Source organism: Chrysemys picta, chromosome 9, assembly GCF_011386835.1.
Source record: "Chrysemys picta bellii isolate R12L10 chromosome 9, ASM1138683v2, whole genome shotgun sequence".
NCBI classification, from domain to species: Eukaryota; Metazoa; Chordata; order Testudines; family Emydidae; genus Chrysemys; species Chrysemys picta.
The window spans coordinates 99,837,329-99,855,201 of NC_088799.1; the positions used below are offsets into that span (position 1 = coordinate 99,837,329).

General features: G+C 43.1%; 1 protein-coding gene across 1 annotated transcript in view; it reads right to left on the reverse strand.

The window, feature by feature from the left end:
* Positions 1-17,873, reverse strand: part of ADGRG4 (adhesion G protein-coupled receptor G4) — a 68,738-nt gene that overhangs the window by 11,707 nt on the left and 39,158 nt on the right. Inside the window, exons 13-19 of the mRNA XM_065556734.1 lie at positions 15,529-15,742; positions 12,277-12,442; positions 9,482-9,631; positions 7,832-7,954; positions 6,306-6,351; positions 3,283-3,386; positions 1,130-1,251 (exon numbers count right to left, since the gene is read on the reverse strand). Of these exons, the coding sequence (XP_065412806.1) occupies positions 1,130-1,251; positions 3,283-3,386; positions 6,306-6,351; positions 7,832-7,954; positions 9,482-9,631; positions 12,277-12,442; positions 15,529-15,742 (925 nt within the window). The remainder of the gene's footprint in view (positions 1-1,129; positions 1,252-3,282; positions 3,387-6,305; positions 6,352-7,831; positions 7,955-9,481; positions 9,632-12,276; positions 12,443-15,528; positions 15,743-17,873) is intronic.

Consider the following 17,873-nt stretch of genomic DNA (forward strand, 5'->3'; position numbering starts at 1 on the left):
ATACATTTAAAAATCTGTATTGATCAAGGAAAATTATTTCTTTTATTCAGCTTTGTCAGTGCCTATCTCAGGCTGTAGGTGCTTACTGGCCTGTAATTTTCAAAAAGAAGTGGATTCCTATCTTACTTTGGAGTAAATGTGAGCTTCTACTCTGCGAAGTGTCTCTACAAATATCATTGTAGGATTCCATGACTATTGTATCTCAGTGATTTCCAAATACTGGATATGTTTAGTTTAAAAATAAAGAGGAGGCTTTTCTAGTTGCAAGCCCTGCAAACTCTTCTGGGTTCTGGAAAATGCTATATTTTTTCCATGTCATGCACCATAACCAGCAGGCCAAATTAGATTCTTGGTTAATCTATGCAACCCTGTTGTCTTCAGATTATGCCATCTGTAAAATCTGAGCAACTCACTGGAATTTAGCAAACAATTCTATGGATGTTTCACAAAGTGAAGAATAACCCACTTACTCTCTTTTACCTGTGTTGGCATTACAGTGCAAACAAGGGTTACAAGTAGGAAAAACTTATATTTGTTATTCAAGTAAGAAGATATGACTCTAAATAACAGGTGCCATTTTTACCCTTCACTTTCAAGAGGAGATCTACATTTCAAGGCTGTGTTTAATAGGAACGATCTTTTATTTTCTGCCTCCTTTAACACTGCATATAAAGATTGGGACCACCATTGAACATACAAGATATTCTAGCCTCTTGCCATGATACCATATTCAGATGCAAGAACAATGACAGCATATTAGGAACACAAGAGTTGCCAAATTGGTTTAAACCAGTGGTTGAATACAGCCCATATCATATCTCCAAGAGTGGCCAGTACCAGATGTTCCAGAGCAAGGTGAAAGAAACACGGCAGTAGGCAGTTTTGGAATAACATGTTCATAGGGGAAATTGCTTCCTAATCTCCATTAGTTGGAAGTTGTCTTATGTCCTGAAGCATGAAGTTTTATATCACCACTTTTCCACTGTATGATATTCAAATCATCCTTTCATCATCTTCTTGTGTCTGATTGATCTAGCATCAGTGTTACTGAAAACTCCTGTAGTGACTGCGGAGGTCATTATTGCTTCTGCATGGGGGAAAAAACGATAAAAGAAAGGATTCAACTTACTCAAGAGTTAGGTGCATCACCAGCACTACCCCCAAGCAAAGGGCAGAGGCTCCACATCCTGCATAGGTTATCAGAGTTAATATGCGATGATTCACACCATCTGTCTCTCTCCGGGTTAAGTCCTAGGTCAAAATATAAAGAATTCTGGTCATTGCTCATAACTGGCCTACGTCATGCAGAAAAAATACAATTGCCTCCTACATTTTCACACTGGGGAAAGAGAGCAGTTTCTATTCATTTTTTTTTCTAAATGTTTTTATTATTTTTACAAACGACTCATTTTAGAATGTAATGAAATACCAAAGACAGGGAAAATATCCAGTATTTAATTGCCAAGAAGTTGCAAAAGCATCATTCTCATTGCCCCTCAGACTTCGATGCAGCTTTTAAAGTAATACAGCAAAAAATATTTAATGGACACGCATTTTGTAGAAGAAACTCTCGTTTGTTAAAATGGGGGTTGCTGAAAGTGGGGGATGGAGACATATGCCAGATGCTTTGAAGTGTGGGAGGATTCACCAAGTCAAAAGTACTTTCAAGAGCCAGGCTGTGAAAAACACTCAATAAAATGGGCCTCACTCCCATATATTAGTTCCCAATGATGTTTATGACATGAATCTTGTTGCCTGCCATAACCTGCTGCTATATGCTTTATATGTGACTTTTGAACCAAGAGAGTAATTTGTTTTCTTTTGTACTGAGAATTGTAGACATCATGCAGTCAAAACAGTTCCTACAGTGTCTGTAACCGGAATGGCAATGGAGAACAGTGAGTTTACAATTTGGTTCAGTCCGACTTATTTTATTTAGAACAGGGATTGGCAACCTTTGGCACGCGGCCCACCAGGGTAAGCACTCTGGCGGGCCGGGCCGGTTTGTTTACCTTCTGCGTCTGCAGGTTTGACCGATCGCAGCTCCCACTGGCCCCGGTTCGCTGCTCCAGGCTAATGGGGGTGGCAGGAAGCGGCGTGGGCCAAGGGATGTGCTGGCGGCCACTTCCCGCAGCCCCCATTGGCCTGGAGCAGCGAACCGCGGCCAGTGGGAGCTGCGATCAGCCGAACCTGCGGACGCGGCAGGTAAACAAACCAGCCCGGCCCGCCAGGGTGCTTACCCTGGCAGGCCTTGTGCCAAAGGTTGCCAATCCCTGATTTAGAAATACAACAAGCTGCATGAAATCTACAACATTCAAATTTCCTTCTTGTAGAAGTAACATTTTTACTACCAGATAGGGCTCTTGCATCTATATTTGAGGAGAGTAATAATGACCTCTAGGGGCCAGTTAGTTTAATCACAGGTGCGTATTTGTGTTTACATTGCACATACCAAAGGGAAATGGACCACGTGTTTTCCCCCATGCAGGTTCTCCTATGTCAGGGTGAGGATATTCTGCTAGTATCTGCTGCCTAGTTTATTCAGAATTCCCCAATCACTTCGCTTTTTGTTGCAACCATTTTCAGTCCTTCATTTGTACATGGTCTGTTTTGATATTAAGGTTTTTGGGGCAGGAACTTTGTTAAAGTCCTTAACACACTTTTGGTGCTATGTAAATAATAGATGATAATGCTGATACATTTTTAGATTAAGAGAGTTTAATTAGTGACACTCTCAGGGAAACTGAACACCATTAGTTGCTGTTGGCAGCTAACTAACATTACCATACAACCCAATACAACAGCTAATGCAGTAATATTCATTAGGGAAAATTGTAAAGATGCAATGAAAGCTAAGATGCAATGACAACTGCTGTGAAATGAATTTGTACTGAGTGTGCAATTGGACTTCACTTTCTTTTTTAATTTAAAAATTACTTTTATTTGCTTTCTTTATTAGTACACCTCCACCCCGATATAATGCTGTCCTTGGAGCCAAAAAAATCTTACTGCGTTATAGGTGAAACCGCGTTATATCGAACTTGCTTTGATCTGCTGGAGTGCGAAGCCCCCTCCCACCCCCCCGAGCACTGCTTTACCGCGTTATATCCAAATTCGTGTTATATTGGGTTGCGTTATATCGGGGTAGAGATGTATTACTTCCAGCAAAATACAGTTTGCTCTCTAAAAGCTAATTTGAAACTAAGATGTCTCCCACAAGTCCAGTGATGACTTGGTGTAGTGCCATCAGTGTCTTCCGGAGATGATTCATGGAGTACTTACCAGCAACACTCCAAAATGGGTAAGATGGTTACAATGACAGATTGTGTAATACATATTTCTGTGTTTCACTTCACACCCCGATGTATTCCAGCCACCCAGTCCATCTGTACAATACAGAAAGGGATTTTTAACTAGTTAGTCATATCCAGTAATTTATAGCTCTGAAAAATGCAGGAGGTGTGATTATGAGCTCAAGTTAGTACAGATCGCAGGGTCAGCTAACAGCACACATGGATGAGATTTCACACAAGAACACATGTTTGAATTGCTGTTGGAGATTAGAATCTCTAAACTTGTACGGCTGAAACTTGGGGAATGAAGAAATATTTCTAGTACTACATATTTATAGTGAGAGAGAGAGGTTGGCTAGATTACATCTAAGGAGGTGGGGACACGGTAAGTATTTGAAAGGTGGGGAGGAACAGTTTAGGTCAGGGGAGTCAAACATTCTCCTTGGAGACCAGATATCTCCTGGTGTGACTTATTTATAACTATTTATGTGGCTGGTATCACATATTCAGAATCTAAACTATCAGTTAAAAGAAGAAGAAATTTCTAGCATTAGCTCCCAAATGCGAGCTGATTGTAAATCAGTACACTGGTGTCTTCCTGAATCTGCAGAAAGTGTGGGCCAAATTCCATGCTCAGCTACACTAGAATGACACCATTAACTTAATGGGGTAACTCTGAGAAGACTGTTGATCTTTCATTGCAAAACCATGATATGTAAAGCTTCTTAGGGGGAAAGAAGTGATCTCCCCTTTATTTGCCCCCCCCCCCCTTTCAAGGGCCCTATTTTGTACCAGCCTACCCTTCCAGATAGAGATGAATGGCTGAAGGGGCTCACTGGAGACTGACATGAAGCAACCCCTCCGCCTTCTGAAGCATTTTGGAGCTCTTTTAGTATTGTTTGCAGTACAAGGTTATGTCTACACTAGCACTTTTGTTGGTCGGGTATGAAAAAACCACCCCCCTGACTGACAGAAGCTTCACTGACAAAAGGGCTGGTGTGGACAACCTACAGCCACTCGTTGGGGGGAGAGCTCTCTCCTTTCGGCATAGCCAGCTACATAAGAGACCTTACGGCGACACAGGTCCGGTGTTGACATAGCTAGGGTGACCAGATTTCAGCTGTGAAAAAACGGGATGGGAGGTGGGGGGTAATAGGTGCCTATATAAGAAAAAGTCCCAAAAAACAGGACTGTCCCTTTAAAAATGGGACATCTGGTCACCCTAGACATAGCCTAACTCTAATTTTTTGTTAGCTCCATCCTGACACACTCAATAGATTTAAGTACATCGACAGTGATTTTCTGCCATTTCTAACCAGGAGATCAGCTAGCCCTTCCCGTGAGCATTTCATGGGTTTGGGGAGGGAAGTACTTTTGTTACTGGGAGCTGTTTTATCTTACCAGAAAGTGTTAGTTATACTGCTGGTCCACATTAAAATCAGAACACAAATAAGATGGGCCAACCCCAAATCCTGGATCCTGTCACCCATGAATTCTGAGAACTTTCAGATTTGAACCCTGATCCAAATTCCATGACAGGCCCCTTTATTTATAATGGGCCAAACCAAAACCTTGGATCCAGACTCTCCTGCAAATTCAGAATCCTAATCCAAATTTTGTGGTTTGAGCCTACGCCAGCTCTGATTCTCCACTGACCCTAGTATTATACCTGTGTAGCTACATTGCAGTCAACAGTTACTCCTGATTTGCACCAGTGCAGAATTAGCCCCAACATGAATACTCAGCAACCTTCAGTAGCATTTTCAATAAGGATAACCTGTCCAACCCCATTCCTGTTTAATGAGCTAGAGCAATGAACAGCACCTCCTTATGCTAACCATACTCCACTGAATGAGTCCTGGTCACTTGCATGTCCCAGGTGAAGATGATTATAATAATACTGTGTGTGTCTAAAGCACTTTCTAGCTGAATATCTTATTGTTCCTTAACAACCATTAATGAATTAGGTCTCACAACACTACTGTGAGGGAGGAAATTGTTATCCCCATTTTACAAGTGGATGAGTGTCAGAATCAGGAACAGAAAACCCAGGTCTGTTGGTCTTATGCATTTATAATACAGTGATTACTACAGTATCTATATCCTGACTCCCAATCTTGTGCCTAGCCTGCCCAGAGGGGGTTTATTATTCATGTCTGCTCATCATACCTACTTATTAAACATTTGAAGCTTAAATTGATCAAATCAATGTTATTCTTAGTTAAATTTAGTTTTAGATTTACTTTTACTCTGCTTTTAGCTTAGTTTTACTTTTCACCATTTGTGTTGATGCCTCATTACAAGTACTGCTAAATGACCACCCCTCAGTTATAACACTGACTATATTGGTTGTCATAGAATGGCTGGCCCCTTGAGGGAAGATGGAACCCAGCCCATCTGTGACAAGCATAACCTGTCTCCCCAGGTGCAGAAAATGGGTAACATAACTCAATTAGGCCTCTGATAAAGGAGAGGATTGGGTAAAAAGAGTCCGGAAAAGGCAGATGCCTGTCACAGTCCCTCGGGAAGGGAGTTACTGAAAGAAGCTGCTGGGGAAAAGAAGTCTATGAACCACAGTCCCAGGAAGGGACTAGGTTTGAGTGGTGAGTTATGGACTGGGGAGACCAGAACATAAAGCCACAGTCCTAGGAAGGTGGACTGTGCAAGCCTCACCCTGAGGGGTGTGCAGAAATGAATGTTTGTGAATGCTAAATGATATTGAATAAGTTAGACCCTAGAAGAGGAGAAACTATTGTTTCAAAGAGTTTGGCTGTGATTGGATTATTCTTGGGGAACTCAGAGAAACTGAGGAAGTGTGTGTGGGGGCCACCCCAGGCCATGAGACCTGGGATGGCATGTGCCCACTGGTGTAGACTTCAGTAAGAAGCACCTATCCTGGATGCATTTGACCTGAACTACAGACATCAGCATTTGTGACGCCACATTAGGTAGCCAAGGGCATCATCAGGATGGTGATGGCTAAAATATGGCGCCCTTGTAAATAGTACTTACTGTTCTTCATAAAGTCCCAAAACACACAGTGCTCTGTAGATTTGTTCTGAAAGAAAGGAAAATGAGTGCTGTGACATTGCTGTACAGTCCCTTTAATGTCTGCTCTTTAACTCTGACTATATGAGAAGTGATCAATCCTAATTTGTTTTCCACTCTGAGGGGCAAAAACTGGGTTTGGCAAAGACTTCTGCTTGGTTCAACAACAGCTACATGGCCAGTTGGAGTGCAAGCTTCCTCCATGTTGCTCTGTCAATGTGTCTCAAGTCTGACTTAAGTATCCCATCTAGAAATAGAAGTGGAGTTCAGTCTGTTCTCATTCACACCTGGGTCTCTGCTGAGACCATGAGCAAGGTTACCAAATGTGCGGGTGGTTTTTGGGATGTGCAAACTCCTGTCCACTGAGAGCTGGACTTAAGAGTACCAGCAATTTCACATGTGCCATCCAAAAGCTCTCAGGTGGTAACAACTTTTACTGCCGACCTGGGCTAGATTAGAAGGGGCATCCTAGAGATCAGTGGTTTTCCCATTACCAGTTTCCTAGATCATCCCAACCTCCCATCAGTATGTTTATCTTATTCTGTTAGAGTTAGGCTATGTCTACACTAGGGACCTTACAGCGGCACAACAGGACCTGGACCAGTAGACCAGCTTGGTCACGCACTTGCTGTGGCAGGTCACCTACCTATTCTGTGTCTCAGCTTTCCATCTGTCAAGTGATGGGAAGTGTCAAGTACCCACCCACCCTTGGGAAGTCCATGGAGAGGTATGGATGGAAAGCGCAATATAAGTATTATATAATATTACCAAAGCTTTGTGCAGAAGGAGGGGTGAATTTCACCCTAAATGTTAATATGCAGTATTTCTAGGTAGTGCCTGAAGGATGTAAGAAGAAACAAAGTGCTTTCCTCTGCCTTTCTGCCCTTACAATACTCCAAAAAGTTGTTTCTGATTAATACGATCGGCAATAAAAAGCAGGCTCCTCTCTGAAACTGTGTGTGTTTTCATGTGCTCTTTGTAACAAAAGGACACAACAAAATTTTAGCCAAGGGCCTAATAATTGAAAAGTACAATCAGTATACCGTGGGCCACTTCTTGCACTTCTGCAGATCAAGTCTTATTTCTGCATGCCAGCACCCAGACTGGGTGTAGCATTTTTGTGTTTGTGTTGCTGTTCCTTTGCACTATCTAAGTGCTGAATTATAGTTTCTTAATCTCAATTAATAGGCATTGGGGGGGGGGGTGAATCAACTTGTGTTGATTTCCCTGAAATCAAGGTAAAAGAGGGAGTGCCCCTTTCTGCCAGCTAGAGATTTGCGAAGGGAATACGTGCTTAGGTAACTTGTGTGAATTAAACAGACAGCCTGAAATCTGTTTGAACTGTTAGTCTTGCCGTTGACCTGCAAAGATTAGTTCAGTAGGAAGAACGTTTCAAGTGGACAACAAGACAGGTAATCCTATTTTAAGGATGAACAGAGATGAAATTGATTTTAATTGAAGAGGCCTGTGATTAAATAAAAATGCCGTACCCTATTTGGTTTTATATGCTGTAGGATAATATTCACTGGCTCACTGAGGTGGTGAATTGATACATTTTCAATGCTGGCACTCACAACATAGGTGTTCAACCTTTTATCCCCGAGACTGTTATCCTGTAATGGAAATGTACAGAAAATAAGAGTTGGAATCCCAGTAGCCTGAATAACCCAAACTGTTTGCTGTCTGGTTTGTTTGAAAATTGTTTATTAGAATCGATGAGAGGAACACCTTGGAATGCCTGATTTAATTCAGATTCCCACTATTTATTTAGGAAATGTAGTTAGTGGGAAATTCAGAGACAAACTCTCTCCTAATTAGCAAAGGTGAAATATAGCTGCAACCATCTTGACTGGACCAGGAGAGTTTCACAACCATTTCCCTACAACAAGGCAGTCAGTGGCATACAGGGCCGGCTCCAGGCACCAGCGCAGCAAGCTGGTGTTCGGGGCGGCCCAGGGAAGGGGGCGGCGCGTCCAGGTCTTCGGCGGCGGATCCATCAGTCCCTCTCAGAGAGAAGGACCAGCCGCCGAATTGCCGCCAAAGAATGAAGTGGCGCGGTAGAGCAGCCGCCGAAGTGCCGCCGATCGTGGATTTTTTTTTTTTTTTCCTCTCTTCGCCGCTTGGGGCGGCAAAAAAGCTGGAGCCGGCCCTGGAGGCATATGACTTAAAATGTTAGGCATGAAGCCCAGCACATTGTGAGCCCTTCAAGGCAGAGACCATGCTGCCTTGTATGTGCAGAGGCAATACTTTGTACACTGAGTGCTACCATAATATAAATAAAATACTATCTATCAAGGCTTTTCTAGTGTGCCCATCTTTATAGTATCTGGACTGCAACAAAATTCCAAAAAGCAACAGAACAGTCTGCAAGACTGCATAGCATTGTTGCTATTATTTTTAATGATAATTTGACAGGTATTATGCATGTTCCGTAAGAAACAGTAAATTATACTGAAGAAGAGAGATTAGGTTGTGTTCTGATTATTTTGTGAAATAAAAGAGTTGGGATAACGCCAAATAGGCAAGATGAAAATTATTCAAATCTCTGTAGACAATGATCAGAGAAGCCTAGAAACACAGAAGACCAGTTAGGCCCTCCAGTATGCTCCCCACAGATGCAAGGTTGCACCTTACCCCACATTTATTAGTGCATGGTCCACTCTAGTTTTAATTGTGCCCAGCAATGCAGCTTCCTCTAGCTCAGGGGTTGGCAACGTTTGGCACGCGGCTCGCCAGGGTAAGCACCCTGGCAGGCCGGGCCAGTTTATTTACCTGCTGACGCGGCAGGTTCGGCCGATCGCGGCCCCCACTCGCCGCAGTTCGTCGTCCCGGGCCAGTGGGGGCGGCGAGAAGCCACGGCCAGCACATCACTCACCCGCGCCACTTCTTGCCGCCCCCATTGGCCCGGGATGGCAAACCGCGGTGAGTGGGTGCCGCGATCGGCCAAACCTGCCGCGTCAGCAGGTAAATAAACTGGCCCGGCCCACCAGAGTGCTTACCCTGGCGAGCCGCGTGCCAAACGTTGCTAACCCCTGTTCTAGCTAATAGATAACCCTGCCAGGATCCTTTCCCTGCACAGTTTAAGAGGAGCAGTTTATCTAAATGCTATTAGGCTAGTGTTGGCTAATGACAATATTTACCACAAAGAATGAAGTTATTCCAAAAAAATTAAACTGAATCTTTGAATGATGTTCTGGATCTAAAGATTGGCTCCCCAAGTAGTTCCTCAGCGATCTTGGCAAAAACACAGCAGCACAGGCCTTTTTAAAAGGTTCTTCACGTATATCAATCTGTATGAAAGAGAGAAAATGCTCAGAGATATGTCTGCCCCTGGCCTAATACACGGTAATATCCCTACGCACTGGCTTGTGGGGGGTTTTTTTTTTTTTTTTTTTTTTTTGGTTAGTAGGTTTTTTGGGGTGGGGAGAATTTTCCTTTCAATTTGTTTTCTTTGTGAGCATTTTATTCAGTCTGGAAAAAAATGTGTCCCTGCAATCAAAGATAAAGGTGAAGAGCTGTTTCCTTCCTGTATCCCACCCAATAGTGGGATTGGGTCAATAACAGACATAGAATGAGAATGTTTTACAAACACAGGGCCATCATGAAGGGGTATTCAAACCTCCCACTGGTTATCCTGGATTAACAGAAGCCTCAGCCCAATTAGGCTGCTGGCTGGCACCTGGAGGGGTGATAGGCCTATCTGATCACACCCAGCTGGGTCTTGATAAAGGCAGGAGCATAGGGTAATAGGGGAAGGGCAAGTTGGAGACCCAGGCAACAGGTAGCTGGGTGTTTCCTCTTGTGGGCTAAAGCCAGAACTGGAGGGTCCAAAGCTAGAAGGGAGGCTGGGGGTAGTGAAACCTTTGGCCAAACATAAATTTTCCTGAAAGCGGTGATGCCAAAGGGTGTTTGGACTGAAATATGAGGGGCAATAGAGAAGAGCACTGTAGTTATTCCATGGGTACCAGAAAATGGCATTTCCTGGAAGATGTGGGAGTGGGTCAAGCTCCCGGGGTTGACCCTTACACAAGGGCAGGGACTAGACCTCTTGGGAGCAACCTTGGAAGGTGTTGCTTGTTACAAAGAGCCTAGGGAGAGGCTGGGGGAAAGGTCTGAGGAAAGACTATTGGTGGGAAGGAGTCCAGAGAGGCAACAGCAGGAAGTCTGATGAAACAGACTTTGGTTATTTGTCCAAGGTCCCTGGACTGGAACCCGGTGTAGAGGCTGGGCCTGTGTTCCCCTGCCAGCTACTGGGAAGGTGGTGTGATTCCTCTCAATGGAAGGAGGATAAGGATAATTCAGAGTCCAGAGGGAGGGTTGTAAGGACCAATGGATCCACTTGACACAAGGTCCTGGAATTATTTGTTGGACTTACTTTCTGTTACCCTGAAAGGGGTGGAATGAAAACATGACCTGACTGAGTGTGAGAAGAGGTGGAACACCACAGGTGCTAAAGATGGAGTTTCTGCTGTGCCAAGAGGAGGCATGCCTGTGGTGAGTGAACACTTCTACAGCCATATACTCTTAACTATGCAGGAGCGGGGAGCACAAATGCAGCAGTTCCAGGCAAAATAGGTCACCAGTGCTATGCAGGAACATGTGCATCAAGACCAGTCTCTGTCACCCTGTAAAATGATGGATGGTTTCACCAGCCAGGGAGGAACTCCAAGCATTAGTCCCGATAAGACCTCTTCATTGGGACTTGTTTTATTATCCACAAAACAAAAGCAAGCTAATTGAAAATCATTCAGCATTAATCATCAGAAGTGTTTCCCTGCTCTAGCCAGCCATGGAGAGTATACACGTTTCTCCTTGGTTCCCCTTCCTCTTATACTCTGCCCCAAACAGCTATGTGACTAGCTGGGAGCCTCTTAATTCTTTACAGCCTGTCACACCTTTACCTTGTCACATACTTCCCTACAGGACAGTTAACGATAGATCTCAAAGGGTTTAGAGTTTGAGTACATATAAGGCTTATCTGAACTATCCTCTTTGCTCTGCTTTTCTAACACAATTTCTGATTCTGTCTCTAACTGCAAGGGAAGTAAGTTCTCCAGGCACTTCAGAACCTCAAATTTTCTGAGTATGATTCTACAAAGAGTGAAGAGTCTGATGTACACAAGGTTTTAGGGTGGGGCCGTTAGTGCTTGAGATCTAAAGATGAAAAGTGCTATGCAGTATCAGATCTAGGCATTGTTTATTATTTTTCCCCAGGCCAATTTGCCCATCACTTTCATGGACTGGAAACAAAATCCAAAGGAAGAAAAATTCTTTTAAGAATTAGTTAAAAATATAGGCGGGACAATGGGAGGTGTTTGGATGTGAATCTGGATTCAAGTTTAGGTTGTAGTTTAGGCTTCATGTAGAGCCAGGGCTGGTTTTGTGATTGGATTTGACCTTTGAAATCTTGAAAGGTGTTTTTGTGGTAGGTTTTTTGTGTCTCTAAAGGGCAAAAATGTCATTATCAACTGATTAAATAAGATTCCTAGAACTTTGAACCGTGGAAATGTTGTTCTTGTAGTATTTCTGACCTATCTCAACTGGAACCATTAAACAGAACTCTCCCAGTATGGAATCCATCCTAGGACCAAAGCCAAAGGGCAGACTTTGAATTTGAACTGGAAAGGGATCCGATTTGATATTCAGGTGTAGTCCCATCTCTAGGTAAAACGTAACTATTTCTCTAGTCACTACATCACATTAAGGAAAAGAGGTTTTGGGGGGGTGGTGGAGAGAATGGGATTGTGGCAGGAACTCTAAACCAGTACTTTCTTTGATCAATTCACAGAAATATGGACTAGATCCTCCATATGTGTTGACTTCAATAATTAAGCCAAATTACACTAGTTGAGGATTGGTGTCTGATTGCAGGTAGGTTTGCTCATGTCTCTTCACTCCATCATCCAAAATCCATAAGCTAAAGCTTTCATCTCACCGTGGGATCAATGCCTTCCTTGTAGGAGGTAACACCAAAGGCTGTTCCTTGGAAACCACGGGGATCTGGACGTATCACGGCCAAAGCCAATACAGCCAACACAATTGATTCATTTCTCCCAGTATAAGGCATCTTGAAACCGATCTCTTCAGTTGTCCTTAAGATTCTTTATAAAGTAAAACAACAAGAAAGAGACATCTTGAAATTTTCTATTACCATGACATTTCTGATTATCAGAAATATAGACTAAACTCTCTGTCCCCTTGCTGACTGTGTGGCAGGCATGAACATTCAATGGAAAAGACCAAAACCTGCAGTTTCCATTCAAGCAAAATGCCCATTGAAATCAGTGGTAGCTTTGTCTGAGTAAGGATTGTAGGCTCAGACCTACAATCAACAGCATCACCCTATTACAGCATTGTATTGGCAATGTTTATGGTTATTAAAGAAAATAAAGCCAGCTCAATTTCTTATTTGGGAGACCTGAGACCAAAGTACGTGCCATTTATCTTCCTCGCCTATGTCAGCCAATAGGAATCTGTAGAGTGGGAAAATGTATGCTAAGACTGCAATGGTTGTGGATGGAAATCTTAATATTTCTATTTGAGCTGATCCTGATTTCCCAGTTGCCATTGGGAGAGAACCTGCTTGACGTGTACTTTGTCAGGACAAGTGAACGAGGGTCCACAATAGGATTCCTTCAGATTATGGACTGCCCAGAGCTTTGAAGCCTGGAGTTCCCTTTGAACTTCACCAAAATATCTCGAGCCAAGATTTCAATCCAGGGCCATCCCTGGGTTAAGGGGTGATTTGGCCAGTCTAGAAGTACCTACATGGGGAACAAAACTTTAATGAGCTCTTCAGTCTAGCAGACAAAGGCATAATGAGATCCAATGTCTGGAAGCTGAAGCTACACAAATTCTATCTAGATATAAGGCTTTTTTTTTTTTTAAACAATTAGGGTAACTAACCTTTGAAACGTCTTACCAAAGGTTGTGGTAAATTCTCCATCAGTGGAAACTTTAAAATTAAACATGTCTTTCTAAAAGAAATGCTCAATGCTACTTTGAATAGGACTTCCCTGAATTAATTCCTGTGGCCTGTTACATAGGAGGTCGAACTAGATTATCACAATGGTCCCACCTGGCTTTATAATCTGTATCTGTTAATATAATACGGATTCTTATGGAATCACTTAGAAGCAGGTGCTTCTGAGGATTCATGGCAATAATCCTCTCCTTAAAGCCAGATGGATCAATGTGTCCCTGTTATGGACTCTCTGTTGTTCTTTAAATAACAAGGTTATAACTTCTTAAGTTCTTCAAAACTCAAATACATCTGAAATAACAGATGGGGGTGGGGGGGCGAAGGACGGGCTTCCCCTAAATAACTTCTAAATTATTATCTCTGCTTGGTAGTGTGGTGGCACCTAGAGTCCCCAGTCAGGATCAGGGCTCCAGGGAACACGCGTAACAGACGACAGTCCCTGCTCTGAAGAGCTCACTGAGGAGTTCAGTACAAAGTTTTCACCGGGATTTCTTTCTTTTATAATTAAAAAGAAAAAGACACATTTTTAAAAAGCGGGGGTGGTTCTGTACTGGCAGCAGGCATACCGCCCACATTGCAGCGAGAGACTCTCTTGTGAGAGAGGATCATAACGACACTGAGCAGTGTCATCTGGCATATTATTTAAACTGTTTTTGGCATATTTTTTTCCTGTTTATAAAGACAACACACATTTGCCTACTGCAAAGAGCTGGGCAACTTTATACACTTCCATCAAGAGACCGACACATGGACTTTAAATTGAAAGCTTCATTTTCCTTGGAAACTTTCAAAAACTTTGATGAAAGCAAAATATCATCTGAAACTGAGAAACTTGCAAACTCTGGCAGTCTGCAAAGTCAGAGCTCGGGAGAGAGAACTTTTTAAGTAACTGTATCTAGTGCTGCTGATTGGTGCCCATTTACCATCCCTGGCAAAGGGCCCTCTCTGAATTGACGCAAGCAAACACTTTCGAAATAAGTGTCTGAAGTTAGGTTCCCCCAGCTCCACATTTCAGTTCCCAGTTAAGAAAAGTGATTTTTCAAAAGTACTGAGCAATGTGGTCTTCAGTGGGAGCTGCTGCCCGCCCAGCACTCTTGAAAATCCCACCGCTTATTTAGGAACCTACATACAGAGTTGGGAACCTACCGTAGGCACTTATTTATGAAAATCTTTGTCTCAGTAATATAGTAGAGATGGCAGGAGTGGTTCTCTCCCCCAAGTGAGAGAGTCTCTCTTTTTCTGCCCCAATCAGTATTTGTACACCGTGGAACAGCTTCAAATGCAGAGACTGAAGGAGACCCACATCTGAGTATCCCCCAGTGCAGGGGTTAGAGTACCCTCCTGAGAAGTGCCTGTTCAAATCCTTTCAGCCCCTTAGGCAGAGGGGGAAACTGAACCTGGATGTCCCACCTCCCAGGGAAGTGTGCCAACCACTGGCAGGGCCGGCTCCAGGTTTTCTGCTCTTCGGCGGCAGCTCAAAGAGGAAGAGAGGGACTGAGGGACCCGCCACTGAATTCCTGCCGAAGACCCGGACATGCCGCCCCAATAGCGGACGGAGTGCCGCCCCTTTGTATTGGCCGCCCCAAGCTCCTGCTTCCTTAGCTGGTGCCTGGAGCCGGCCCTGACCACTGGACTAAAAGACATATGTTGGTCAGCAACCATACCACTGCCTCCTCTGGCCAGATCTTGAATGGTGGGTGGCTCTGAGCACACCTACTCAATTGGACCTATCAGGAAAAAGAGATGCACCTCCATCTATCTTCCCCCAGTTTATGGCTCTTACTGGGGCTTAGGCAGGAGATGTGTCTGGACACCTAGAATGCAGGGCACATGCCCAGAGGCAGAAACATAGGCATTTTGAGAACTCTTACAGCGAATATCTAGGCATTAAGTAAGTTAAGTGGTAGCTGGGTAGGGGGGTTGTAGATCCCAGTGGTGCCTACAACAGGACTTAAGTGCCTAAGTCTGGGGTTTAGAGATCTAAGTATTTTTGTGGGTCTGGACCTTAGTTTGTCAGCCATACTTTCCCATAAATACACTGGCCAGGGGAATACTTCAGCAACCTGTAGCATCATTACCATGGATCCTATATGTGGGAAAGTTACAGGATGATGCAGTAGGTCTCAAGATGGCTTTTTTAACAATGTTATTCCTTAGTGATTTCTTTAACTTCTGTACAAGTGATTTACTAGATACTTTACTTACCTATTGGTCTCTGTTTGCAAGCCCTGTGTATTCATTTCTTTCAGCAAAATAGAGTTCAGTATTTTTAATGTAGTCTCAGCAAGTGGCCTGCTTATGTCATCACACTTTGAAATAGCAGCGACTTTGTTTACGATAACCTCAGTTTCTACCTTATCCAATTTTGTAAAGTTTATCATCAGATTTAAAAGGTGCTCCGCAATATCCTCGGCATTTTCTGGAATAGATTAAAGAACATAGAGGTGACTTAATGTTTTGCAATAGAGCTGAAATGCTTATCTAGTGTTAAAAGAAATGCTCAGCTTGTTAAACTGATTCCGTAAATGAAAAGACTGTTATAGGTAGTGTACATGTGCATTGATCCAGCCCCAGGTCCATAACACAGACTTCACAATTCTAGTTAAAAGATGCAATCACAAGATGTGCTCCAGAAACTGTTCGTTTATGTACTAATCCTAGTGCAAATAAAGTAGCTTCATTCTCAGTCCATTGTTACTGGAGTGCAAGCAGCTCTGACTTCAGATACATTTGCAAACTAAACTGTAGGCATACTTTAGCCAGCGCATAAACCTCAAGACATCAGTGCTTTGTTTCTTATTGCATTTGATCCTTTCTAACTGCACTTGTGTTAATCAACACTGGAAAATCCTGATAAGTCCAGTGCTAAAACTCACTTCTGACATCTTTCACCTTTTTCATTAGTGTCTTATGGAACCTGTTCTTCTTTTAAATAATCCAGTGCCACACATTTAATGCTTAAGGTAAAAGATCAAACACACTTCTCCTGAGTTTTTAGCTCTGTGCAGTGGAAAACTATATATTCCCTGGGATTTTGTGCTCTCTTCCCTTTTCTCCCCCGCATCTCCCTCCCTCCCCCCCCCATTTAACCACTGTAGAAAATGCTACTCGGGCCAAGTACTGTAGCACAGATCTCACCTACCTCCCCACAAAAAGATATTGGTGCATGGGGGAAGTACACAAGTGGCTGAAGGGCACAGAACCCCCCCACCCCAGCCAATGGACCTGAAACAAGGCAGCTCCTCCGCAACTGCTCTTCCAGTCACAAGGACAGGCTTCCTCACGAGAACAGGAGCCACCACCATTGGTTTGTGGCCATTTTGTGTGTAATCACAAACCCACTGGCTACACTCCCAACCCCCACCCCTGTGCTGATCGATGGGGAGCTGGTTTGGAGCCCTCCTCTGCTCCATTCAAAGTTGCTTAGTCCTCATCCCCCCCCAATCCAGGGCAATATGGTGCCCAGCTGTGATGGTTTACTGAGCTGGAGGCCTTCCAGGCCCATATGAAGCTAGGTCGAGTTCACGCTGTATGAATGACGTACAGGATGAGTCTGCCTGTACCATGGAGACTCTGAACCTAGGGAGCTGAGGTTTGTTCTTCTCTCAATAATGCACGTAGTGCTTCCAGCCTAGTGTGAAATTAGTGCTTTTAAAAAGAAAAATAAATCAGGTGTCAACAAGCTCACTCCTTTAGCGCAAAGACTGCAAATCTCAGGTTGTATTTCCAGGAGAGAGAAATGCAGTTTTATTAATGGAGTATAATCAATACAGCAAATAGTGCTAAAAAGTATCCAATATTTTTTCAATTCAAAACTAATTTCATTTCAACCACGTTAACAAGCTTTTGTGTTTGCATGCTGGGAACATTTGATTCCTCTAGCTCTACTAGCACAAATACCCCGCCCCCCCAAGTCAGTGTTTAGTTTGAACATGCACCAGAAGCAAATTCTGTAGTTGGAAAATCTGCTATTTGCAGTTCACATTCTGGCCTTCACCATGTTAGCTTTTCTATATGGGTAGGTTTCTGTAGAAGTCAGTGGGGCTTTATGCAAGCACAGGGATCCCTCCACATGGAACAGCTTGTCAGATCAGTGCCTCTATAAGTTAGTTACATAAGCCATGTGGTATTGTTTCTGTTGAGACGATTTACCTAATTAGTCACCCTGGCACAAAATGCAAATATCAAATTGTGTATGCAGATTTACTATTCAGTTTGATCTCCAGACAAAGAATTATTTACTGAAAAAGTGTGTGAATAATTCCAAACTACCCACAAATTCCAGGAAGTTTGTTTCTAGACAATCCACATACAGGATAAAAAAGCAAAATTCATGGAGTTCATTGTGAATTATTTATTCTAGTAATAAAAATGTGGATTTGAGATAGAAATTAAGTTGTCAAAATGACAGAAGTTCAAAGCAGGACTCAAAACTATTTCTGTTTTTTAAAAAAGAAAAACACTTTAAGATGAACAAGTAAATGACATGAATAATAATTGTTACTGCTCCTGTTGTTCAGATACCCAAAACATACAGCTCATTTAAAAAA